The sequence below is a fragment of the Ctenopharyngodon idella genome, chromosome 14 (genome assembly GCF_019924925.1).
Source record: "Ctenopharyngodon idella isolate HZGC_01 chromosome 14, HZGC01, whole genome shotgun sequence".
Taxonomy (NCBI): domain Eukaryota; kingdom Metazoa; phylum Chordata; class Actinopteri; order Cypriniformes; family Xenocyprididae; genus Ctenopharyngodon; species Ctenopharyngodon idella.
Window position 1 is genome coordinate 25,526,140 of NC_067233.1, and position 26,450 is coordinate 25,552,589.

General features: G+C 37.8%; 2 protein-coding genes and 1 long non-coding RNA gene across 6 annotated transcripts; 1 reads left to right on the top strand and 2 right to left on the bottom strand.

Annotated features, from left to right (window-relative positions):
• Positions 1-895: 895 nt before the first annotated feature.
• LOC127494635 (uncharacterized) lies at positions 896-9,818 on the bottom strand. The gene is made up of 4 exons (XR_007924927.1): positions 9,582-9,818; positions 5,461-7,715; positions 4,695-5,376; positions 896-4,538 (listed from the first exon to the last, which is right to left on the bottom strand). It is a non-coding gene; the product is annotated as an uncharacterized LOC127494635 (long non-coding RNA).
• On the top strand, positions 9,560-14,925 carry pcgf1 (polycomb group ring finger 1). Of its 4 annotated transcripts, none has more exons than XM_051860657.1 (9): positions 9,560-9,708; positions 11,069-11,174; positions 11,592-11,744; positions 11,824-11,895; positions 11,978-12,083; positions 13,364-13,403; positions 13,531-13,617; positions 14,207-14,287; positions 14,746-14,925. In XM_051860657.1, exons 1-9 carry the CDS (start codon positions 9,622-9,624, stop codon positions 14,794-14,796), a joined length of 783 nt encoding a protein of 260 aa, XP_051716617.1. In that variant the 5' UTR covers positions 9,560-9,621; the 3' UTR covers positions 14,797-14,925. The 4 variants fall into 4 exon arrangements, with proteins under 4 accessions (XP_051716617.1, XP_051716618.1, XP_051716620.1 ...); XM_051860658.1 differs by having other exon boundaries at positions 13,534-13,617; XM_051860660.1 differs by lacking the exon at positions 9,560-9,708 and adding an exon at positions 9,713-9,856.
• A 2,822-nt stretch (positions 14,926-17,747) lies between these two features.
• Positions 17,748-20,826, bottom strand: lbx2 (ladybird homeobox 2). The gene is made up of 2 exons (XM_051860006.1): positions 20,101-20,826; positions 17,748-18,855 (listed from the first exon to the last, which is right to left on the bottom strand). The coding sequence occupies exons 1-2, from the start codon at positions 20,426-20,428 to the stop codon at positions 18,410-18,412; spliced, it is 774 nt and encodes a 257-aa protein (XP_051715966.1). The 5' UTR covers positions 20,429-20,826; the 3' UTR covers positions 17,748-18,409.
• Between the last annotated feature and the right edge of the window lie 5,624 nt (positions 20,827-26,450).

Below are 26,450 nucleotides of genomic sequence, written 5' to 3' on the forward strand. Positions count from 1 at the left end.
CGCTATGCTATTATCTTCTGGTTAAAAATAATTCTGCTTGCTGTGCCCATGTTCTTTTGCGTTTCCTTCTACTTTTAAAATTATAACTTTGTCCCTGCTTATTTTGGGCAATAAAAATTATATTTTGGTATATTTTAGCTGCAATGTTAAGAAAATTGTAGGCAGCAACACAAAACAGCTTTGAAACAAAACAGAAGCTTCTGTCATCTTGCGTTTGCCATCGATCCAGTGTGCAATCTGTAAGCAAAAGTTCACATACGACAGGCACAGCATTCAGAATTGAAGAACTGACCCTCTTTTAATTCATGAATTGGAATTGACCACACCCCACAGCAAGTGGAATCAGAATGAAAGGAAGAGGATTTACTGAATTGCAATTCAAAGAAATTTAATACTGGTAATCCATTGTAGGAACTTATGTTTTTGCACCCTGGTTCACAAAAGCTATTATATAAAATTACAAAATTTTTGTTGGTGGCATTTCAAACACATGTATCTGTCTGTAAGACCTATACATTTCAAGGGCTTTTAAACTTAAACAACAAACAAACAAACGTAGGGCCCTATTTTAACGATCTAAGCACATGGTCTATAGCGCATGGCGCAGGTGCACTTAGGGCATCCAAATGCACTTTTGCTAGTTTAAGGACGGGAAAAATGGTCAGGCGCCCGGCGCATGGTCTAAAAGGGCTGTCCCTATTCTCTTAATGAGTAATGGGTGTGTTTTGGGCAGGATTTGCAAGCAGAAAAACTGAACGCTTCTCTAGTGAGGAAATGGATCTGCTCGTGCGTGAGGTTAAAGCACGTGAGCAGACCATCTACGCACACAATAATATTCTTTTACATTGTAATCCTTTTATTCTTAATATATGGCATCATGTTTGTGTGCTGCTGCGTGTCCCTGTGGGTGTAATAAGCAGAGTGTACGCGTGTTGTGCACCCGCATATAGGCATATTACTAGCACGCTCTTTAAATAACAAAACAAATATTGCGCCATTAACTCTAGACCAGGTTTTTGTTGGCCAATGGTGCAGTCTATTTCAGTTGCCTCAAAATAGTAACGCGCCAACAATGCGCCTGGACACACCTCATTTTCAGGCCAGCATGCCCATGGGCACACAAATGGGTGCAAATGCATTTGCTATTTAAACAACGTGGCGCAGGACGTGAAAATGATAACTGCGTTAGGCTGAAACGAGCAAAAAAACACTTGCGTCGTGCCGCATTGCGCTGGGAGTATGATAGGGCCCAAAAACTTTCAAACAAGGCTTTATCAAACATTCAAAGATTCTAGTCTTCCTTGACTAGTAAAAAACTAAATATGAATTTCTTTGAATTTTAATTACTTTAATCCTAAATTCAAATTCGAATTGCAACTTAGCATCCTGTTCCGTACCTCAGTTCAAATTCAGTTCAAATTCTCAACAATTCTGAAAGGTGCACAACCCTGATCCAAACATACTTTTCAGATCATTCCTATTTCCCTGCTATGAAGAAGTACTATGCAAATCAAAAAGAACTTTTAATCTTCTTTGATCTAAATGATGAGGGTCAGCATCCTGTTTGGAACAGAAATACTCAGAAATGCAATACAAAATTGAATGAATTCCCGTTGTCTGTCTCCCTCTTACTCTTTCTAGCATAGTTGAGAACAGCACAGTAACATTGCATGCTACCAACAAAAAGATGTAACCCAAAGATGAAAGAATGCCTGCATGTTGGCTGAAAGAAGACCAGACATAAGAATACAGTCTCCAAAACAATCCTCTCCTTAATGTAGCGCGGGTATAAGGGTTTGCCTGTCTTTTTTGTAACTCTATCAAAGCTTTCCTCAAGAGCCAAAAGCATAACTCAGAATGAACATAACTGAATCTTCAAAGACGGCCACTATCTGCCTCTGCCAGCTTGCGACATGTTTTGTGGGCGTCTCACGGGCGGTCAAGGTTTATCGGGTGCTGGCGTCTCTCAAGTCATTGTGAGCTGTTAGGTGAGCCCTTCTGACTGCTTAGGCATGGCCTGGTGGGGCTAGATTTGCACATGGCCTCTTACCATCTTAAAGCATGATCTCAAACAGCCATGGCAGATAACAATGACGGAACATCCAGCCATTCAGTAATTACAGCGGAAACTGGTGTATCACGTTACAATCTTTGGGTAAACCTAAACCTGATTTATCCTGAAGGCTCCAAAACATGCAATTTCCCTTGCACTGCTATCAGAACATTGAAAAAAAACAATCCATCACCTATCAAGCAACACATTTATTATTTGCAAGAATAAAATTGATTAATTGCAAAGTCCAATCTCAACTCTGAAAAAATTAATTGCTTGATATCTACCCAAGGATACCAGCTAGAGCACGTAAGAGACATGGAATAACTATTCAAAAACGGATATTTGTATGGAGCAAACTCCATCCACAGTGGTATAACAGCCAGATATGTATCCACCTAGAAATGCAGACCCACATCAAAATGTTAATGAGCGTCACCTGTTCGATACACTGGTCTTGAGTTCCACAGAAGAGCTCCAGAAGGACAAAAAGAAGAGTGACGACAGTGCAAGATGAGAGAGGACCAAGCTTGTTTTAGTTTATGTGGCAGTCATCCGTGAAGGGTTGCTGCTTTACACTCATTTTGTTGTGGTTATTTGTGTTTGTGTTATTATAGTTTACGTTGTTTGTTTGCCGGTTCCCACCTTCTTCTTCCCTTAACATGAACATCATATTACATTGGTGCCAAAACCCGGGAGGAAGGAGGGACACACTGTCGGAGAGCCCTCGCTACTGAGGGGGATCGCGGTGCTATGGAGGTCGGGCAGTATGAAGGAGCGGTGACAGCTAGTGGCTGCCCAAGGCGGTGGTGCTGGAGTGACTTGCTGGGGGATGGATAAACTCGCTGCTGTCCACCTGGGTTCCAGAGGGGCGGCTGTCGTCGGTGAGGGGACAGAGTAGGCCCCGTGAGCTGTGGGAACGAAGCGAAGTGTTAATGAGCGTCACCGGTGCACCACACCTTTCTTGAATCCCACAGAGGAGCTCTGGAAAGATAAAAGGAGGAGAAATGACAGTGCAATACGAGAGAGGACCAAGGCCTGGGACACACGTCCTGATTTTGAAAGTTCCAACATATTTTGTTGATCCTGGAACAACATTTCTGTCCAAAACCCTTTCCATACTTCTAAACCTAACCCTACCCATAACTTATCCCTAAAATCAGAGGGAAATGATAGCTGAATAACATTGATGTAGAAGCACCTAAACTTAAGCCTAAACTTGATTTGTCTCACAAATCTGATCGGTTGATTGGAATGTTGTTCCAGGATCAACAAAGATGTTGATCCAGGAACATGTTGCACTTGGTGAAATCAGATTCTGCAGCCTGGGACATTATGTTTATCGTTCATCATCATCGTTTGTCCGTTCCTGCCTCCATCCCTGAACCCTGAACTTTGTTAAAAACATCTTTTAGAGTCTTGCACAATATTGTTTTGGAGTCTGAACCACCCAAAACAATGCAGGTCAAACCCACTGACCACTGAGAAAGTTCCAGCACAGCATCTCCAAGAGGTTTACATTTAGTTGATTCCTTTCAGGAGAACCCATCTGAACTGGCTGCTGTATCAGTCTTAACACCTGTGAAAGGTACTTCTCTGTTCAAATTTACTTTATATTGGGCCCTGTCCAGAATGAGCCAGTTCTGAAGGAATGTGAAGCCTTGCCAGGCTAGCACGGCTGCTGCTCCTCTGAACAAACAGGAGTTTCGGGCGTGAATGCCATGCCAGTTCAGCTGAGACCAAAAAGCTCAGTCTTTTGCCGACAACAGCCCCAGACCTGTCATTGATTTAAATGAATGATTTATTGGAAAAAAGAGTTTTTAATAATTCTGAATTATACAGGGTTTAGTTTTAATTAAATGGACAAAAAATAATCTTGTCAGTATCTCTGCACCCAGAGGTCATTCTGGTTTCTGCTATTGAAGGTGTCATTCAAAGTCTGAACCAGACAGAGATGGGTCCAAAATGGATCCTTAATGCTTGCTGTGAACTCTTCCTCTGTCTACCTGTGGGAAGTTTAGAATATCAGAAAATGAGTCCGGTCTGCTTGCAATCAACCACACTTAGTGAATGACAGCATTGTGACATTTTAAAAGAAAACCTAAAAAGCCTTCAACCCCCTCACTCTGGGCATGGTTCCAGCTTGTCTTGACAAATCCCCTGTCTTTACCGCAGTCAGTTTCACACCTGATAGGACCACCTGAGTACATTCTCCAGAGGGTGAAATCAGAGAGGGCCATCATGTGTACCCAACCCCAATCCACTCTGCTTTGAAACATTACCATGAAAACAGAATGCACACATATCCACTGTAATGGAGTCCTGTGGGGTCACATGGGGCACTGAGAAGTCCATTTAAAGAATCCCCTTCATACAATATGCGAGTCTTTGACATGGTGCAATGAAATCCTGTCCATTATCCAGTAGATGCTGGACCGCCAAACTTGTAGTCATTCATTTCAATTGTTCATATAAAGATGTATTCCTAGGCAACAGTTAATGCACCGGATTTATTACACATTATAAAATAAATAAGTATCTATATTTGTATACTTGATTAATTCCTTATTGATACCTCTAGACATTTACCATTAAAGGATTAGTTCACTTCAGAATTAAAATTTCCTGATAATTTACTCACCCCCATGTCATCCCAGATGTTTATGTCTTTCTTCAGTCGAAAAGAAATTGAGAAATTGGTTTTTGAGGAAAACATTCCAGGATTTTTCTCTATATAGTGAACTTCACTGGGGTATAACGAGTTAAAAATGTCCAAATTGCAGTTTCAATGCAGCTTCAATTCACGATCCCAGCCGAGGAATAAGGGTCTTGTCTAACGAAACGATCGGTCATTTTCTAAAAAAATACAAATGTATATACTTTAACCACAAATGCTTATCTTGGACTGCTCTGCGATGCTCCACACATTATGTAATCATGTTGGAATCACCTACACGTGACGTAGGTGGAAGTATCGATCTAGTGTCTACAAAGCAAATGTGCAAAGACTAAGTCAAATGGCAACATAAAGCAACGATGTCGGACGATTTTGAAATTGGAGGAGAAAATGAGATTTGAGTTATGAGTTTTTCACCTTACAGTCTGAAGCAGTACTTCCGCCTACTTCACACGTGACCTTTCCAACGTGATTATGTATTGCGCAGCACATCGCAGAGCTAGAGCAAGACGAGCATTTGTGGTTAAAAAGTATATAATTTTTTTTTTCTTTTACAAAATGACCGATCGTTCTCTGCAGTACTGCATGGCATGTAGAGTTTAATCTATAGTACTCCTCTTGTATGTGTACCAACCAACAAAAATTCCTGGAACAAACAAAACAACTTTTAAAATTGCATTGTTAAGATAGTGTCTGCTTAAATATAGATTTGAATGTAAACATAGCCTACCCTTCAGAGCTTGTTCCCTTCACTCTCTTGATCCCAAAGGGTTGAACAGCTTCAGATTGTACCAGACAAGGTATGCTGGCACACCCAAATTACGGGAATATTGCCAGTCATTAGAGAATAAGACATACAGACATGGGCACTTTGTCTAGGTTAACTGCAGTTACCGAATGATGGACTATCGGCTGCCCAGAAGGCCTCCATCCTCCGCACTAGCACCCTCTGGTGGGAAAAACTGTCTGCTAATTATATTTAAAACAATTGCTAATCTTTATGTATCATCTTGTTTTGAGTGAACATACCATAACCAGCATAAAGTATAAAAATATTTAAATAAAGGATCGAAACATTAGATGTAGAACATCACGGAAGTATGGTGAAACGTGTTGTCAAGTCTGTTCTTCATTGTGCACTCTATGTCAGTTCAGTTAACCAGGTCACAGAAATATAACCCAGTTCCTCATTCACTATTTAACAGCCTGTAAGTCAATTAACTTATCAGGTAGCTGATGGAGTTCAGTGACTCCAACTACAGATTTAAAGAGGCTGTTAATACTCACATTTCTAATTTAGGAAATTGAAGCAATGTCAATATTTTGTGTTACATTTGACAAGTTGTTTTTTTTTTTTAAATCAACTACATACAAAAAGAGCAATATTGTAATTTTAAGGAATTATTATATCAGCCAGTATTTACTGCACGTCAACAATGAATTGTAAGTAAGAATACCATCTTTCACATACCTCAAAATTCCTATGACTAATATTAATAAAAGCAATAAGCTGTAACTCACAGCCTTGAGAAGCTTAAAAAATTAGTAAAAGCTATAAAAACAGTATTTCAGTAAATTGTTAGATTTATTAACATTAATATTATTAATATCCACCAATATAGTTAACCGTAACCTGTTTCTGCAACTGATGCATCAATGATGTGCAGCCACAGGTATGTGCATGTTGTATTATGTTATGACGCTTTAAACATGGCTTGACTGATCAGAATTTTAACAATCCGTTTTATAAAAAGAAATGACAATAAAATGATCCCAAACTACCCCCTCTTCTTCCCGTAAGAGTCTTTGTGTTTTGAGCTGTCGTCAGCTTCCTGGCAGCTGATCAGGGCTCTTGGAGGGGGTTATCTTCATTAGCTTGCCACTTGGCAGCTAATTGCTGGAGCAGGCGAAAACAAAAAGCTCGGTGTCCGTCCCTACATGCTCTGATTGCTCTGGGACAGGGGGAGGCAAAAGTCTGTGTGCCCCAAACAGAGAGCCTCACTTTGGCATGACTTGGCAGGCGAGCCTCCTCCCCGTTATAGATGTTTGTTTGGTTGTTTTTGGAGCTTTAGGTGAACAGGTCTAGGCTAGGGGCACTGAAATCAGCATGACAGTCTTTTCTTTTTCTTTTCTCCTTTTTTTTTTCGCCAACAGGAGACATACTAAATCCCTTAATTCAGTAGGAAATAGCATCTCAGATAAGTGTTGTGGAATCCCTTTGGACAATTCATTTCTAATTTTGGGCTAAGACCATTTGCTCCAATTCTAATCAAAAGGAAATAACTTAAATACAGAACTGAGTTGTTTTGATAAAGCTCCTGCTTACATATCTTCAGTCATCCTGTGTGTGTTTTAACACATCTTAACAGTGAGGAAAATAAAGCAGCTTTTTAATGAATCAATGAGACGGATTGTTTCCACTTATCAAGATATGGCTTCAGTTCAGGGTAAAGGCGGTCGGCAATTGCAATTGCTTTAGTAAAACATGTTCTTGTTCTCCCTCACATGAATGAATCTCAACAAGAAACGTATTGTATCACTCTGTGATTTTAGTGACATGTTTTCATTAAACCTTCTGTAACACCCCTCTCGTATCTTGCTCTGAACTGAACTCTATCCAATGGAAATGACTCTAGTTATTGGACATTAGTTTACCTTATCTTCTTCACTTTGATAGCCTTTGGCTGGCAGGTGAAACAATCAGACTGTTATTTTATTTTAGATACTAGGGAGAGAAGCTGGAAGGATTTGATATGTGTCTAGACAAAAGGCAACAAGAGAAGGTCTTACTGTCCATAAACCGTCTGAGATAAGGCGAAGAAATAAATGCCACTGTGCGCCAAAGGGTTCGGCATTTCTGTCTTTTCTCTTTGATGCGTTCAGCTATCGTCAGAGCTTGCGGTTGTCCTCTGTCCGCCCCAAAGGCATGATTTGTATATGGAGTAAGGTGCTGTCACTCAGATGTGCGCTGACCCCATCAGATGTCTATGTTAAAAAAAAAAACACAGCTTCACAGTTCTGACTTCATATGGACTTCTACAATTAAACACTGCTTCATTCAGGTTCACAATGACAGTCAAGATGAGACGTTGTTTCTTTTGTGTAAAGTAGGCCTACACATCGAGTCCAAACAGGTGAAAACAGGATAAATTGTAATGGGTTTTGACAGGTAAGACCAAAAAAAAAAAAAAAAAAAAGACCACCTATGAGATTGTATTAAAATGAAGAAAACCAAGTCACATAAAGACACGTTGTTCTAAGCAATTCTTTTATAATAATGAGAAATAAGAACTGCTGTAGATACTTTTTAATCAATTGTTAAATGAATATTTCTGTGTGCAGTCCAACTACAAAATTAGTTTTTCAAGCAAATGTTGTACTTGTATCTCCAATATCAGTGTGGTAGCACTAGCAATTAACTGTTACTGAAGTTTTTTAAAACACATGTGATGCAGCAGCACATTTAGAGATAAACTTGAATTGGAACCAATAGCAATAAATTTGCATTTGCTAAATTCCAGAAGTCATGAAAAAGAGCAGAAACCAGACTTTGGACTGCTGAACAAGTGTGGGCTGTTCACTTGTTTCTAAAGCATTACAGGAATCCCTGATAACTACATTAAAGTATAGGGACATCTAGCGGTCACGTTGCAACATTACACTTTTTGAGTGCCTACAATTGTTGTTCTTGGGACGTTCTTGGGTAAATACTGTACAAATTAAGCCCCACAGACAACATCTGTGGCATCCTGTCGATTAAAAATAGTGTCCTACAGTTTGTAAGAACGAAAAACAAAATAGTTTCAAGCAAAAAAAAAAAAAAAAAAAGCAAACAAAAACAAAACAAAACAAAACAAAAACTAAAGTCTTTAGGCTACAGCAAAAGTATGTTTAAATTATTCATAATATGATTTTGTGTGGGTTATGGTCCGTTCAAGAGGTCAGTATAACTTTTAACTGTCAAAAAGTATGTTATCCAGAGTTCTTGCCACCAAAAATTGTTTTGGAAAGACAAAATTTTAATGTTGTATCAGCTGAATGATCAACAATCAGGTAGCCTATAGTGCAACCAAATTTAACCCACTGTACAGTAGGCCAAGTCTATCCCTCACAGCTTTGTTTTCATTCTCAAAACATTAAATATGGTACCTTTCTTTCTTTCCTTTTTACAAACTGTGGGACAATTCAAAATTGTTTCCTGTGCTAATCAACATCATGCCAAAACTGCTGTTGATAAAGCTGTACATAAGTTGGAAAATTCCTTTAAATGTAAATCTACTCCAATGAATTGTTCACATAAATGGGAAATTAGACATTCACAATTGTGTGTGGCATTCGAATAAACGTCATTATAAAAAGTAAAGGTAATATAACGTTTGAATAGGCTACTATGTTTTTGAGAACAGGACGGTAAGTTTACATTTCAGCCTTAGTAAGAGGAAAATAAAAGCAAAATATGTCATACGAAGGTCTCAGAATGAAGATATAAGTAGTCAATTCTATGGTCGTAACCACCACATATTGATCAACATGGGTTTGACAGAATCTTAAATTTATAGCCTACTGTTTGGCCCCTCTAATCTTGAACATTTTGTTACATCTATGTTCTATTCTATTCTTACTTTTATGCCGTTTGTAGATATTATGATCCTGTCATGTATTTCTTATTATGAAATTGAGTTACTAACGCATTTGATGTAGGCTAATATATAAAAGACTACATATAGGCTACTCTGACGGGCTGCTTTAGAATGCTCTTTCACACACCCAATGATAATATCAATGTGTGGGATAGAAATGAGTGTGTGGAAAAACCAGCAGGTCCCCCCGCCTCTCAGCGACCTAACTCACCCACTCTCCCGTTACCCGGAAGTATGCAGAATTCCCAAAGATGGCGGAACAAGGTCCGATGGCGATAGCTATGCGGCTAAGAAATCAGCTGCAGAACGTCTACAAGCTCGACCCTTTAAGGAACGAGGTGAGTGAAATGGGCGAAAATCGCTTTAGCGTCCTGTCTGTGGCCGCGCGCTTCCCGCGCATACTATAAACGCGCGTGAGAGGGGCGTTCTGTGTGGCGCGAAAGCCGAGAGATGGAGCGCGAGACCGTGCTGTGTGTCTGCGCAGGCGTGAGTGTTGCGAAGAATCAATCCACTGTGTCTAGCGGTTGTGTTTTTGTTCTCCGTGGCGAGGGTTTTCTTGTCAAACCCGTCCCAGTGGAATCCCCTGCGTTGTAGTATTTTCCCCCATCTCCAAAATTCAATACATGAATAAAATGTGTTGTTTTGTGCGCTCCTAAACGAATATAACGGTGGTGGTTCACGTCGCGTGCTGCTGCGCTGTGAATGTTATATCCCACATGCTTATTAATGCGCGCTGGCCCAGACGCGTGAACAAGTGCATCGTTATGATCTGCTTTTTCGGCAGCGCATGTCCGTGTTGAACATGAGTGACAGAAAATGTATTTTTACTTTAGAATTCATGTGACCCCTAAGGCGCATATGCGGGGACGTGCCGTTTTCGTACCTCGACATCGAGTCCTTGTTTAATTCGGTGGCTTGCAGTCCTGACAATGATTGATATTAAACCAGTAGCCTATATACTCTGGTCTATTTAGCTAATCAAAACCTTGTTTACAAATGACACCTGACTCGCTGAAAAGTGCGCTTCACCCGCACCACAGGAGCGCGCATGTAAGTAGTTGTACACAACAAATGTTACTTCTGTAATCCACGCAGTTACCATGTCAGAAGAGACACGTGATGTTTAAAAAAAAAAACAAAAAAAAAACATACATTTTAAACGATTTTTTTCTTTCTTTATTTAACATCGACTTTAAAAATTAAATAATAAGAAAACATTTTTAATTTTCACAATTTTTAATCACTTTTTGGCATCTCTAGTTTTCCTTCATTTTAAATAATAATTGATAATAATTAAGAGGTCATAAAAACAGCATAATTGTTGAAGACAAATGTGATTAAAGTAGTTACATTTTAGCATGTCACAATGCAGGACACTGCTGAAACTTGATTCAATGTCAACTATCTATATGTGTAAAAAGAAAGTGTAGAATAGTTTTTTTCCTAGTCATCTAATTTATGAAAACTGACCATATACAGACTGGGCTTTGCACAAGTTGACACCATGGATAAAGTGTCTTATTTACACGTTTTAACGCTTGAGACGCTTTGGGATTACAATATTAATTGTACTGTAGCATTCAAGGACTGCCCTAAAACCACCTCAATGTCAAAGGCTGGTGATTTTACGTAAATGCAGAATGTCACAGTGATCTCAAACTACCTGCATGACATGTTTTCCTCTGTTTGGTTCCACAGGAAGAAGTTAAAATAAAGATAAAGGACCTAAATGAACACATCGTATGCTACCTCTGTGCAGGATACTTTATCGACGCAACTACCATCACAGAATGTCTTCATACGTGTAAGTGTTGTTTATCTCTCTCTTAATAACACACTCTCAGATGACACGGTTTTAAAGCAGCCTACTTCACAATTATATACCAAGGCCGTAACCATGTAAGTCCCATCTTCTTTGATTTAATTGGCCAGCTCACTCATTCTGACAGTGATGAGCGCTGTTAGGCCGCTGAGGCAGACCATCATAAAAATGTAACTTTTAAAACTTTTTTTGTCATCCTAACAACAAACAGAGCAGTTCATAGTGGAGTACAGCAGAGCAGCATCAATAATATCAAATATTGGGGGGGACAATTTGGCCATTTCTAATTATTGGGGGGACAATGTCTCTGGTGGTTACGGCCCTGTTATTTGCAGAAATCCACAATGTACTTTGTTATTCTGAATACTTACTCATATTCATTCCACTGTCTCTCTGCAGTCTGTAAGAGCTGCATTGTGAAGTATCTCCAGACCAGCAAATATTGTCCAATGTGTAACATCAAAATACACGAAACGCAGCCTCTGCTGAATCTAAAGCTGGACAGAGTCATGCAAGACATTGTCTACAAACTAGTCCCGGGTCTACAAGAGAGTAAGTATCATTTGAACTTGAGTGTCAGTTTATGTGACTCCTGGTCATTCATGGTTAAACGTCCATCTGATCTTCTCAGGCGAAGACAAGCGAATTAAAGAATTCTATCAGTCACGCGGTCTTGAACGCATCATACAGCCATCTGGAGAAGGTACGTGGTTACATGTAGATAGATACAGCTGTTAATTTGTTTTATTAAGATTGTTATTAAGTGTGTTTGTGTTTTCCTGTAGATTCAGTTCCAGATAACACAGGATTACCTTACACGAGCTTCGACCACTCCAAAGCTCACTTTTACAGATACGATGAGCAGGTCTCTCTATGTCTGGAAAGGCAGAGGTAAGACAGCAGTAAAGCTTATGTTTTCTTTTACAGTACTGATCTAAAGTTTTGGGCCTATAAGATTTTCTTTTTTTTAAAAAGAAGTTAATAGTTTTATTCTGCAGGGATGCGTTAAATTGATTTAAATGGACAGTGAAGACATTTATAATGTTACAAAAGTCAATCAAACAAATGTAATCATCTTTTGAACTTTCTATTCATCAAAGAATCCTGAAAGAAACATATCACAGCTTCCACAAAAATATGAAGCAGCAAAAACTGTTTTCAACATTGATGATGATAATCAGAAATGTTTCTTGAGCTGCAAACCAGCATATTAGAATGATTTCTGAAGGATCATGTGACACCAAGGCCGTAACCATGTCTTGAACAATGGGGGGGAATTTAATAATAAAAAGATAAAATGGGATTTAAGGGTTTATTGTAGTTATTAAGTAATCAATTTAAACTCTTTGCAAATAATATATATATATATTTTTAAAATATATTCACTCTTATTTGTATGTCTAATATGTCAAAAATGTTTCTTGTCTTGTCACATTCATTAAAGAATTACATTAATCATATCATATTAATCAAATAATAGCATGTTTTCATTTCAAAATGGCGAAATTTCATAAAAATGTTGAGTAACTTACATCACTGGATATTACTGTCGGTTGCTGAATTTCAATTTCAATCATAAAACAGTCGTCAAATATTAAATGTTTAGCTACTTACTCGCCATTTCACTGCTAAAAAAAAAAAGTGTTGCATTGGAATTCGCACTTGTCTTCTCTGAATGGTAAGCCCCGCCTTCTTTGATTTGATTGGCCAGCTCAGTCATTCTGACAGTGATGAGCGCTGTTAGACCGCTGAGGCAGACCAGCCTGAAAATGTAACATTTAAAACTTTTTTTTGTCATCCTAACAACAAACAAATCGCTACATAATGGGGTATGGCAGAGCAGCATCAATAATATAAAATAATGGGGGGGATAGTTTGGCCATTTCTAATTATTGGGGAGGACTAAGTTGCTTATGGCCCTGTGTGACACTGAAGACTGGAGTAATGCTGAAAATTCAGCTTTGCATCACAGGAATAAATTACATTTTATGTTCAAATAGTAAACAGCTATTTATAAATTGTAATAATATTTCATAATATTGCTGTTTTTACTGTATATTTGATCAAATAAGTGAGCATAAAAGCCTCCTTTCAAAAACATTAAAAATCAAACAAGCTTTTGAACGACTTCAAAAGCATCCTATCATAATTTCATTTTGTTTTTTTTACAGCTCATTTTCTGGGAAGGACAAAAGTAAATTAACTCTACAGGTAAGACAACAGCCACAGAAGAAATATGCATGTACCATGATTCACTCTCAAGAAAACGTAACACTGGTTGTTTGTTTCTATTAGAAGCAATGAGAATTTTTATTTATTTTAAATGATGTTCCTGCAGCAGAAATTTGTACGTTGTTCGGTCAGGGCTGAAGTACGGCATCTGAGGAAAGTGTTATGTCATCGACTTAACGTGGAGAAACACCAGGTCTGACTCACTTTCTCTTCTCCTGCTTTAAAGAGCCATTGCTTGTATTTTTAGGAACAGAAAGCCATATTTTGTGGAATATTTTGCATCACCTTCAGCTTTCATTTCTGTTTTCAACTGAAATATATATTTTTTAAATTCTGAATTAATATGCTATGAATTTACAGTTCATTAATTAGACTTTAAAAGAAACAATGACTGTAATTTCTACTAAAATAATTCATATGGACATGATTTTCTGATGACAGTGAAGTAGGAAACAAAGAATTCACCCATGTTCTGTTGATGACATCTAGCCTTGAGCTTACAGCTGATTGGTCGGTTGTTAGTGATTGTGACATGCAGCTTCAATTCTTCCAGACACTGTATTAGACAAACAAACAACATTTGATTAATTAAATATAAATAATGGCATGTATGATTTGTATACCTCACTTAGGAGAATTTGTTATTCAATCCCATAATAGAAAGAATCAATGTTTGAATTGGATGACCAGCTAATTTTTAGTTGGGGAGATAGATTTTTAACTAAACCTCTCATTGTTTTTCTTTTCCACCCTCCTGCCCTGTTTTCTTTGTTGCACTACAGGTCCAGATGTTATTCAATAACGAATCTCTCCCAGATCACATGACCATGAAGCGTCTCTGGCTGTCCCACTGGTTTGGAAAGGTATCGTAGTCTCCAGCTAATTTCATACCACATTCTTTCACACTATCAGCCCGTTTGCTTTCCCTTCAGGAGGGATCTTCATTTCTCTAGCACACTAGCGATTAACTGTGCTCCGTTTTACATCATCTGAGGGGAATCACAGCTCAGGCAGAGATTTATTAGTACTAGGAAAAGCCATATGCCTGATGTCGCCTTGTGGTCTGAAGTGCAATAGAAGTGCTATTCTCCATATTGCTTCATACGGTGTCTTGCTGCGGTTTGTGGGGCGTCAAAGTGTTGTGAGAATTTAGCACAAGTAATTCCATGCCTCATATGCTTTAAAGTGCGACGGATGACGTTCTGCCCGCAATCTCTGTTTAGTGTCAAAATCATTAGCCTGTCAACAAGATGATACTTAGCTCTTTTCATTTCAAACCTTTCTAATGCTTTCCTCTTTTTCTCTGTCTCCCTCATTTTAGGCACAACCGCTGGTACTCCATTATGCTATAAAAGACAAACGGACGAGATAGGATTGTGTGAACATATCAATTGGTGTAAATATTTTGTATTTCACATATTCTATTTTAATAGCTTTCTGTGCATATATACTTATTTTTTTGTTTTGTATTTTTGAAAATAAATTTTATGTGGTAAAAATATTGAGTGCTTTTTGTATTGTATTGTATGCTTGCGTGTCCTTTTCTTTTTTTTTAACGAAATTACTTCAGTGCAATTGTGTATAAATATGAACAGAAATTATGTCTATCCTTGTTAAAGTCGACCTGAAGTATATTTGTATTTGTAGCGCCAGTGTTTTTAGAAGTCAACCACTAGGGTGCAGTGTTGGTCTTCAAGAGAGCACCACTAACACCAATCCTCTTCAGTCACCTCACAATGACTCTGCTGGGATCATCTCAAGGCATTTTTCATTTCAAGAGTACATGAAGATGCAATGAAAACCTCAGGCAAAATGTCTAGAAGAAACGCAGTAAAATACCACATACTTGTATCAACCCGAAAGGGAAAGTAATGCTGATGTTACAGTTGTGATAAGAAACGCTTTAAATGCCTTGTGCGACAAGGAAAACCTACTGTCAGCCAGACAGACATAAAATATTAACATATCTTCAGATGTTCTGTTGGTGTATATATATATAGGGGTACATATTTGGAAATACGCGGGTGTTTTAATAGGCAAACGTGGACTCAAATTGTTATTATTTACCAATTTCATGTTGCCTCTGCAGTCTGCTGCATGTCAGTATGCTTATATATATATATATATAATTTCTTTTAAATATATAGAGTAGGGCCTATTTTTAAAAGAAACTATATTTTATATTATTTCTCCATGTATTTCTTAAGACCAAATAGCCCTACCACATTCATACAGATTTACAGTTAAAATAATTAAAAATGCAAACTTTATAATTTGGAGTGTCAAATTTAAACAGTAATGTTACTTTGTACCAAATCTTGTTTACTAATTGTAGTAGCAAGAAATGTTACGATTATTATAGTATATTATATTTTTTCGCCTCATTTAAAGTACTAAATCATTAAGAATACAATAATTTTAGGCTTTAAAACACAACTCTGCTCCGCTCTGCTTGCAGTGAATATTCAATTAATGAAAACGAAATGTAGGCTATCTTTATTTCGCAATTATTTTATTTTACATTAAATATTTACATATATGTACACATAGATATAACTATTAAAAAACGAAATCGGCTATATTAATAGACAATGTCACCGGTATAGGCCTCTAATATAATTTCGACTATTTTTCGCGATTCGCTAAGAACCCTATTAAAAACAGACTCAAGTCTAAATGTTTGCTTTTATTCCGGGTTTTTTTTTTTCTTTTTCCGTAATAACTAATAATTTTAAGCAGCTTATATTTTTAACGAATCTAAAAGATAATAGCCTAGCCTAGTTAATAATAATAATAGCCTATAGCCTAACATTCAGTAGCCTAATATTGAAATAGGCTAGGCCTGAGCAAATAGCCTAGGTAAAGCGTTATTCTAATTGGTTTATTTATATTATTTCTGGCATTAATTTTTCAAATTGTCTTCGCCATGATTCAGACTTTAAATGAAAACAGAGTCAGAAAACAGTTTACTTGTCTGTAATAACACATAGCCTGTAACAAAACACAAACTGCGTTTATAGCCTTGTTATTTACATGGACAGACGTATGGAAACTAGGCTATTACCGCCTTTTACATGAATGAAAAGTTTCACTCTGTACATAGCCTATTTGCAGCAAGTCTCTCTCTCTTTCTAAAATGAAACAAGCTGCTCTATCATCCGAGCGACCTTTCAATGTGTTTAAAGCGCTTGTTTCCTCGAATATTTTCACACTGTGAAATCACGACTTTCAATTGTAATACTCCAAAGGCATTTATATTCATATACCTTCGAATTCCAATCATCGCGATTCTCAGAAGTAGGAACCCAGAGCATTTCGAGCTATTGTGTAGACTTCAGTTCTGCGGTTACAACAGCGCGAGAATGTGCCGCTGCTCGACAGCTCTGAGAACCTCGGCTCTCTGGCGAGTCTTTCCACAATGCGCTCATAAAAATCTGCTTGACTTTTCAACCCCAACTATTCCAAGCGATTAGGCCAATTGTACTTCCATCTTCTCGCTGCCCCAAAACTGCGGCCTTGATCTGCTCACAAACGTGACACAAATGGGCCGAAAGAAATTCGGCGGACCAGGATGCAACAATCCTCCCCATTTCCACCGGCTTCCCATTGAGATTTATTCATTAGGAACCGCATGCAAATCATCTGCTATTCATGGGCGTTTTTAACACACGGGCACAGATGTGGGGTATTATTTGGGCTCGACCGACTGAAACTGTTAATGCGCACTCAAAGGCGGGTTAACCTAATCAATCATGTTGACTAGTTTGTGTTAGAGAAGATTCATAAACCATATGGCGCGAGGAGGAAAGCAAGCTTTATGTTGTCCTCGTGACAATGTGAGAGGGGGGAACCTTGTTCAAGTGTCCTAATTAAGCTTCAGGCACTTAACACACACAAACACTCTTAACACACACAATGAACCGATGTGTAAAAGTGCTCTGCCTCTCTCAGCTGTTTAACTCCACGAGAGTGTGCCATAAAATAATTTGCATAAAATAAAGTCATTACACTGTAAAATAAGCGCATGCCACTAAAATATTAAACTTAAATTGAATTGGTGTCTTAAATGTTTAGATGGTGCTAAACTTTTGAACCATTTTGACTTTAATTACCAATGAATAAAATTGGGTAAAAAAAAAGAGACTTATTTGTGATGAGTGAAATGAATGGAAACAAAGATGTTGTTGTGGCATTATAATGAAAAATGTTTTAACAAAGAACAATGGATTTCCTATTTCCACAAATTTATGGGAGAATTATTATTATTATTTTATAATTCAGCTTAGTATACAGTGCATTCTGACTCAAGGTAAGGAAACATAGTGAAATTACATATACCCTTTATTTACATGAATGAGGATTAAATAGAATGTTACAATAAATTTAACGAGTTAGATGCATCATAACTTGTTATATATATATACACAACCTTGCCCTTGCATTGTTTTTGGACATACATTTCTTTTTTTATTTGTTAATAATGCCTGTAATTGTGCAGGGACTGAGATATATAATGTAAAACTTTGGGAAATGAGTCTTGACAATTACAACGTAGAATCAAGATTGAATAAATTCGCTTTCCGGTGACTTTTTTTATGTTCTGAAATTATTTATAAATATATAATTCTATTCAGCTGAGAATTTAATTGAAAATCACTTTTGGCATAGAGGTTCTACAGAGGTGTGTTGAACGGTGTAAACAATTGCACACGTTTCCTTCGAAAATCGAGCTGAGAAATAAAGCTTAAAATGTACATACACATATCGCAGTCTTGATACTGTACCATTTATCTCTAAGCATTTCTCAGATCTTATGAAAGCGTATTCCTTCAACCGTGTCTTCGATCTGCACATCAGAGCGTAGAGGTCCTTTCAATAAATTAAAAACAAGGGAGACAGAAACCTTTGCTTGCATGTCAAGTTCTTCTGCAGAGTCCGTGCAAAAGTTGTGAAAAATGCCCTTCTCTGAAAACAAGGGCCTTCTTTTAATCGTCCACCTCGATTTCCTCGTCCTCCTCTGAGAACTCGTCTGTGGTTTGGCCTCTGGACGAGGACGGGGACTGTGGGAAGGCTCTCGGGGAGAGACTGGGAGAAATGGGCCCCGAGCCACCGTGAGGGTCTTCCATGTCCTCCATGGACACCAGTTTCTGCAATGCCTGCGGCGGGATTTTCTTGAGAGACTCCACGTCCGCCTTCATCTCCTCCAGGTCTCTCTTGAGCTTGGCCCGTCGGTTCTGGAACCAGGTGATGACCTGCGCGTTGGTCAGACCCAGCTGCTGCGCGATCTGGTCTCTGTCGGCCGGTGACAGGTATTTCTGGTACAAAAAGCGCTTTTCCAGCTCGTAGATCTGGTGGTTTGTGAAGGCTGTGCGGGACTTCCGTCGTTTTTTGGAGGCCTGTCTTTGGCCGAAGGCGTTGAGATGTTCGCGACCTTTAAATGGAAAGAAAGGAGAGTTGATTTCCAGGAATAACGCAGGTGGTGTGTGAGGACTATACTGGGTCACAATTCAGAATAACTTTCATTAGGAAATTATCCACAAACATTATAAAGCTAGAGCTTTTATAGTAAAACACAAATGCATGAAGTTTCATTCACCATTTTTATCTAGTGAAAGCATTATTTGGAAGTACTTCAATGCTCTTATTTTTGGCTGTATATTGTTCTTGACTTGCTATGTGGTTCTCTGGAGATTAAAATTGGAGGTTCACTTTAGATCAGTGTTTTGGTTTCTAGGATCTTTAAAGCACCAGAACAGACTGTAGATGATTTTTTTTTTCTTCTTGTAAAACTAAAAAGGTTATTCTGTGGAATTAAGCTGCAAAAAGCTGTTTTGTTCAAATTAGAACCTTTATTTTTAAGAGTGTACACACTGTTGTGTTATGTGATAGGCCGCAGTTGTTCATTCCAGCTGCATAACAGCTGTTCTTGAAAAGAGGGGGAGAAACTTTCCAAAACATCTGAACTATTGATTGCCAAGTAAATTCGAAATATTTGATGTGTTAATCAAGCAGCCTATCACGCGACAGAACTGGCCTCAATCTTATTACAGACGACCTTAGCCGTTAGTGTGACCCACTATATAAGACAGCTCTGCAATGTCAACACGAACCTCATGATTCACGAACGGCATTTTCTGTAAATGTCAACAGAACATGAATGATTTCAATCTCTTTAACATTTTTGTAAATGCAGGTTGCTTTCTTTCATATTAAGCTAAATCTATGAAAATAAAGGCTTTGGAATTTTTTTTTTTTTTTTTTTTTTTTAGATCTAAGAACTTATTTCAGTAGAAAAACCTGAAATACTGACAGGCACACTCGAAGAATCGCTATCGACATTTAATTCAGAAAAAAATATCAGGGGAAATTTAATATCTGAAAATGTGTTTGCGACTGAACCTAAAAAAATAATGATTTTGACCAAAAAGTAGCCTATATTTATGCTATATGTATATATTTATATATACTTTATATTATTGATTTTGTATATGCTAATAAAAAATAAGCATTCGATATCAGTTGTAAAATACACATAGCTTAGCCTACAGACACTTCTTAAAAGTGTCAGTAAACCTGCGCATTTGAAACTCGTGTATTAACTCGTAAACACAATCTGAATGCAAACGTATAAATCTCTCTTTCTATATATATATATAAAAAAGACAAAACATTTTACCTTCTGCAGCTTGTATTACGCTGACTTCTAGACCCTTAAATGTTTTGCTCGCCAGCTCCTCCAGAGCGCATAGCGGCGAGGACGGAGCGCTGATACCGTTCCGAGACGCACTCGAGCCGGTCACTTTCTCCAGCACCCGCGGAGGGCACAGACTACCGACGGACTTCTTGACGGACGGTTTATTTAAGATATCCTCAATGCTGAAAGGAGTGAGAGGCTTGTTAGAGTTGGCCGGAGGTGGGAGTTGGTCCAAGGGACCCCGCCGCCTCTCCTCGCCGCTGGACTGCAAAACGGAGCCTGCCTTCATGTCTTTAGAGCTGGAGGTCATCTCAGTCCCAAGAAACTATTTCGAATAGAAGTCACCTAGTTCGCTCAAACTTGTTTATGCATACAAAAGCCTTGTCTATTCCTCTCTTTAAGCAGAATCGTTGTTCTTCCTCACTCTGAAGTGGCTCTCCAAAAGCACCATGCTTCAGGAGTCACAGGAGGCACCCGAAGTTTAGTCCTCATATGCGGCTCCGGTGTTCTCTGAGCTGCTCCATGAAAATCTTCACCATGTGTAGCCGTGTCTGAAGGAGGCTCAAAACAGCAAGCAACCGCTAACGAGTTCTTGTTGATTGCTTTTGTGAAGTTCAATTAGAGAAACACTACACTACTTGCTGACCCGCTGCTCCGTCTTAAAGGGCCAGACCATAATAATAAATTGGACCGAGAATAGGAGGAGTTTCCCCCTGAAGTTTAAAGAGAGGGGAGATGGCTCGGGATGTTTATGCATCTGTTGATGCATCCCACTCCCACTTAGGGCAAACCACGTGCTCCACGCGTATACCTCCCTGAAAAGGGAGAGTGTGTGCTCATTAACACTAACACTAGCATTCTGTATGTGAACGTGTATTCGAATCTATATATGTAGTGCAAAAAAAAATACAATAAAATTTCAACAAAGCATTGATGAACATTAAGAATTAAAAGGCCTGTTTAAGATATTAAAGAGTTGATAGGCATGTGGGAACAACTCGCTAATTACTGAAATATTGTAGGATGTGATTATTGCAGTTTTGGAGGCTATTATGACAGCATCATTTTCTCACACCTCGTGTATAGCTGTCATCAGAACACACGAGATCAGAATGCAAGGCATGTGATCGTTTCAGTCCAATAAAAATGCTTTCTATTGACTTTATCGTGAAGCAAACTGCATGAGATGAGGACAACATTTACATTACACAAACGTATATAGCCTATTTATGTTATATATATATATATATATATATATATATATATATATATATATATATATATATATAGTATTTACAGTGTTGATCTTGCCAAAGCACTGACACGTTTTTTTTTTTTTTTTTTTATAAGCGGTTGTTTTAAGCCTTTTAAACATGCATTTTGCTGCATGGTGGAAAATTGTATTTATTCTTAATTAGCAGAAATATAGAAAAGGCAAGTGGTTTTGTTGTAAAAGGTGACTGTTATTATAGGATTTCCTATACACAAAATATTTCAATAATATCCCAGTCAGCACGGCAGCCCAATTCTATGAATTTGTGAAAATGCACGTGGGTAAAGGGGAGAAAAAGCAGCATACTACTATACAGCAGTGCTGTTCTGACACGCTCAGCGTCGGACAAGATTTCAGATGATGCTCGTGGGACTCTGGAGAAACGCGCCTGATATGAAGATGCAGGTAAGAAGAAATCGCGTTCTTGCTTTAAAACACTAAATAGAAAAATTAAGACAGCACTAAATAGAAGAGAGCAATGACTGATGTAATGATACTTGAAAAGAAGAAACGAAACAAAATAAAATATATTTTTTACACATATTATTCCACCGCACTTCGTGTTTTCTTTGTGCTACATTGTATTTACTATGCAAGATATATATATTTTTTTACCCTGTTTCAGCTTGCTTTGACAAAATACAGATATTTTCTTATACAGATATAAAATATTTTACCTTATACACGTGTAACGTTAATAAGATTTTTAATTTTATGATTTGCTCACAAATATTTTTAAATAGCCTACACTGAGCTCTTCAGTTTTATTGCTTGTTGTTTGGTTAAAATTAACAACAAATCTGAACAAAAAATATTTAGCATTAACTGTATATACTGTAATATATATATATATATATATATATATATATGTAATTTCCTGTAGGCCTGTAGACTGGTGAATATTTTGGTGGTCTCCCCATAAATATAAAACATTGGGCAATAAAACAAGTGGCGATGTTGACATCTGATAATATTTAACAGGATTTCAATAATCGATTAGGGTGATAGATGTCTCTCTTACACGAGTCAGTGGCGATGTATGGCCAGTTCGCATTGTCCGTGCCAAGAGCACCATATGGTGACATCCGTACAGGGACTGAAACGAGCCAAACTACTCACGAGCAGTAAAACAGCACGACATTCTATTAGTGCGGGTCCAGACCGGTCGACGTGGGCGATGGAGCCAAACTCAATAGAATATTTTATGGCAAATGAGCAACAATGCATTGAACAAACGTATCCTACACAAAACATGCTAATGAATCGTGTCACACCCTCACAGTTTCAGCACAATGCGTCGTTTTGTTTCATTTTAAATTTTTTTTTTTTTTAAAGAAACAAATTTTCGAACACACACACACAAACAAACAAACAAACAGCTAAAGCTATTTTAAATTCCACTTAAGTGACATTTTATGTTAGTACAGGAACAATTATGAATTAAAATATCAACAGAAATCTAACAGAAGATACATTAGCCTACATTACATTTTGACATTACTGTCAAAAATTACAAATCATAATATAATAAGCATGCAAAATGTTATCTGGGTTAAAATGTGCAAGTGACTGCATTAATAATAGCCCTAATAATAATAATAATAATAATTATTCTTTTTAGTCCAGTCGGGTTGAGATGTCCTTAACGAATTGGTCACCTCAGAATGTCAGGTCAGAGGAAAGCTGCTAAACCTATTAAACGATACATGGGTATTAATGTAATGTGGATGGATAGGATTTCTGATAGGGAGAATGATGCCCTTCAGCGCCAACAATAGCACATTCGCATTACCCCACAGAGGGCGGGTAGAGAAACCGAAGCTGAACATGGTGTTACATTTCTCTCAAATGCGCGAGCATTATTAGTTCTAAAGATAATCCCGTCATTTCTCTTCTCCAGTCGGCTCTGAGAGGATCCTGACGGTCTCGAGCAAAGCAGCGCTAATTCGAAAGGTTTTCTTAGGCCTAATTTAAACGTTAATTAGAAACAGAACACCTGACATCATCAATCATCGAGGCTTTAGGGGGAGCAGGGTTTTATTTTCGCCCAGCCCGTCCCTGCGTCACTTCCCTCAGCACAGAGACGCATGTGGAGGTGGCAGCGCTCTGGCGGCTGGAAACATTTATTGGAGATAATGCTACTGTGCACGAGATTACGTTAAACACGTTTTCTTCCCTGCGATTTAATATTGTGCAACGATAGAATAAATAGAACAGAGTTTGACAGAATATAATTACAGGATTCCATATTAGAATAAAATGCAATTTCAATAATTATATAGGCTATCAGTATAGAATAAAACAATTTTTTCGGGATTATTTGTCGACATTTTCTTAATTCGTGCAAACAAAAAAAATTAAATGCAATTCATAAATATCAATAAAAACTGGGATATGCAAATCAAATTATTGATTATTGTATACACATCTAGCATTAAAATAAGATGCGTTTAATCTTGCAGAAAACTAGTTTCTTATTTTTTCTCCTTATTTTCTCTCGAATCAAGTGAAGAATTTCAGAAACATTGAAACATTTCTCGTAAAATATCTTTGTCTCTAAAAATTTCTACCTCAAATGTCTGTATTGCACTTTAAGATACTCGTTTCTGCTAAGATCGCGCGCCCTCTCTCTCACCCAAACAGCTGTACTAACTACTATATAAACATGATACGGGGACATACGCATTAACGTGGAGCCAAGCGGTGACATTTGACTGTGATGAACCTATCGGGTGTGTTGTGTAGTGAGGAGTTACTCTATTTCCAAAACACCCTCTTGGCACAATTTGAACCCACGTACATAAATATGAAGAAATAAGATTTTTATCAAGAGACAGGGAAATTTATTAAAGGGAATTAATATATCAAAATTCTGAATTATGTCAAATATATCCTAAAATTAGGCCTGTCGTTTTGAGGTGAGAATGAGGTGAATGGACTCGTGTCTATGAAGCTGTAAATCCACGCAGTGTGATTGACACGTTCCTTCATTATGGGCATTTGAGCTGTAAACCAATCATGTCGACTTTTGGTTGCTCTCAATAACGGCCAGTACAAACACACGTGAGCTATTAGGCCTCCAATTAGAATTTATATAGCATGCGGGTAATATTAACTGCCATATATATATATATATATACATACCAACAATTATTCTTTTTTTACACTGTGTGTGTGTGTGTATATATATATATATATATATATATATATACACACACACACACACACAGTGTAAAAAAAGAATAATTGTTGGTTTAACTTAAAAAAAGTAAGTTACCTGGTTGCCTTAAAAATTTGAGTTAATACAATGAAGGCGATTAGTTTAATCAACAGAAACACAAAATATTATGTTATCTGAACAACATTAAATATTGAAGTTGATTTGACAAAAGAAAAAATGTGATAAATCATGAATATATATATATATATATATATATATATATATATATATATATGCTACTCAAATGAAATCATAATATGTGCAGCTGTTAAGCTGTTATTGTAGTTTACCAAAAAAAAAAAAAAAATTATAATTACAAAACAATTTAATTTAATTCAACATTTCTAAAAATATGCCAATCTTGTTGCATAAATTACACATCCTTCATTGGAAATCGGTAACTTAAGTGATGTGCCATAAAAAATATTTCTGTTGGATTATTTAATTTATCATTCAACTTGGATTATTTAATTTAAACTGAGGTTAAAATTTGTTGCAGAAGCGCAGGACTAATGGTGGATGTAATGAGCTAATCGATGTAGTCATGAGTGTTAATTGTGTTTAATAATGTCATATCGATGAGTGTTTCTTGCAATTTGACAAGCTCAAGTCAATTACGGAGCAGTAAAATCGAAAATCCATTATGGTGAGGCGCGTGCACATTTGATGGTCACAGGTTAATTGCGCGCGCTGGTTGATGGTGTCCAAACAGCCCTCATTATTATTGAGACACCTCTCTCTAAAAACAATATAATCAAAGCGTCAGAGTCTCCTGCTGTTTTACATCCCATGTTGCTTTTGATGGTGTCATGTTCAGCAGTATTTAGTACCTGTTGATGTTTTCTCTTTCTGTGGATGACAAATGCCCCGGCTCCCCAAAGCGCACTCACCCTCCCACACAGCCCCAAACCCCGGACAAACGGACGCGCGGATCAAAGGCTCTGACCCCAGCAGAGCAGTGTTGCACCCCGCCAGCGCGCCACTGGAGTCAGGTCGAAATCATAAAAAGGGCCGTGAGGGGCACGACTCCTGGAGAGAATTATGGTGCTTTTCGCCACGAGTTCCGAAAAAAGAGCAGCGAAGGTGTGAACAGGAGGAAATGGATTCGTCCGAACTGATAAACGCAGTTATTTGGACAGATCAGCAAGGCGTGGGAATTCGATGGAGGTCACTGCTCTTCACAAAACAAAGGTGCAATAAATCAGTAACTTAGTTAAAACAAACGCACGAAGTTTTTTGTTAGCATTTGGACAAAACAAATATGTTAAATTTTAAATGCTACAATCTATAGATATCCATAAGAATTGTATCGAATATTATACATCGAGACAGAGAAACCGCTTTGTCCATTAAGTTATTTTTGCATGTCACATCAATTTTAACATAGGGACATTCTCATTCCCTCTCCACTGAACCCCTCCACCCCCTCTCTCCTCACCTGAATGAACGGTTGACACCCCAACACACTTCAGTGATGGACACGCGCAATTACGCACATCTGCGTCTGAGCGTCCAATGAGCGGAAGCCAAAACAGAGCTGCTATGTGTTCCAGTCCATGGCACTGCCACCGTGCCACTGCCAGAGCCGTCCATGTGCGAAGAGGCATTTTAGCACGGAAAATTTCGATTCCAGATTTGTTTTTATTCATGGAATGGATAAAACGTTTGAAAACACATTGTCAAGATTACACGTTCTGTACATCAATTTAATTAATCACAATAACACTAACAGTGTGTAATTGCAAGCTGTTCTACAACATGATTACATATGCATTCGTTGTTTATTATTATTAGTCAAGTTGAGAGAAAGTACGGTTATGATTTAGTATATGTATTATT

What these genes read in the sequence shown, in the direction of transcription:
- pcgf1 (XM_051860657.1), top strand. Translation starts at nt 9,622, where the DNA reads ATGGCGGAACAAGGTCCGATGGCGATAGCTATGCGGCTAAGAAATCAG. An exon ending in CTATGTCTGGAAAGGCAGAG is followed by an intron (nt 12,084 to 13,363) that starts GTAAGACAGCAG and finishes TTTTTTTTACAG; the next exon opens with CTCATTTTCTGGGAAGGACA. An exon ending in TGTCCCACTGGTTTGGAAAG is followed by an intron (nt 14,288 to 14,745) that starts GTATCGTAGTCT and finishes CCCTCATTTTAG; the next exon opens with GCACAACCGCTGGTACTCCA.
- lbx2 (XM_051860006.1), bottom strand. Translation starts at nt 20,428, where the DNA reads ATGACCTCCAGCTCTAAAGACATGAAGGCAGGCTCCGTTTTGCAGTCC. An exon ending in CGTAATACAAGCTGCAGAAG is followed by an intron (nt 18,856 to 20,100) that starts GTAAAATGTTTT and finishes TTCCATTTAAAG; the next exon opens with GTCGCGAACATCTCAACGCC.